At 54.5% G+C, this 569-nt stretch overlaps 1 protein-coding gene across 1 annotated transcript in view; it reads left to right on the top strand.

Moving 5' to 3' along the window:
• RNF43 (ring finger protein 43) overlaps nucleotides 1-569 on the top strand; it is a gene marked incomplete at its 5' end in the record, with an annotated part of 16,173 nt that overhangs the window by 7,592 nt on the left and 8,012 nt on the right. Inside the window, one exon of the mRNA XM_010182565.1 lies at nucleotides 358-460. Coding sequence (XP_010180867.1) covers nucleotides 358-460 — 103 coding nt within the window. The remainder of the gene's footprint in view (nucleotides 1-357; nucleotides 461-569) is intronic.

Here is a 569-nt window from a genome sequence, read left to right as displayed (position 1 = left end):
TGCTGAAGTCAGATTCAGATTCCCTAATGACTGGTCTCCAGTTACTGCTGTAGGGCAAAATGTCCATACTATGTCCACTGAAACAACAGGGCAAAGGTGAGGTTTGCTTCTCTAAAGCACTCAGCCTGAACCCCCCCCATTCCTGAGGGGTAGCACCTCTCTGGACGTTCACACCCCAAGCAGAACCAGACCTGCCAGGCTGCTTCACAGCCTCTGCCATGCAAAGCTGGGCTGCAGATCACTTGCCATTAGACATCTTTCCATCCTACAAGGCTCGCTTCCATCAAGAAGGACCCATCCAGGTCTTGGGACGTGGTTCTTCTTGCTCACCCTCCTGTTCTCTCCACCTCTCTCTAGGAGCTGCGGATCATCTCATGCTCCCACGAATTTCACCGGGAGTGTGTTGACCCCTGGCTGCAGCAACACCACACGTGTCCGCTCTGCATGTTCAATATTCTTGGTAGGGCTCAGGCATGGCATTTCCCAGCCAGGGACGGGGTTGGGTGCAGGGGTTGTGCCCAGGAGGTCCATGTACCCCTTGGGCAATGCCTACAGTTGGGATGTCAGCA

Source organism: Mesitornis unicolor, unplaced genomic scaffold, assembly GCF_000695765.1.
Source record: "Mesitornis unicolor isolate BGI_N332 unplaced genomic scaffold, ASM69576v1 scaffold41164, whole genome shotgun sequence".
Classification (NCBI taxonomy): Eukaryota; Metazoa; Chordata; class Aves; order Mesitornithiformes; family Mesitornithidae; genus Mesitornis; species Mesitornis unicolor.
Note: the sequence above shows the minus strand (reverse complement) of the source record. Positions and strands in the feature narration are given on the sequence as shown.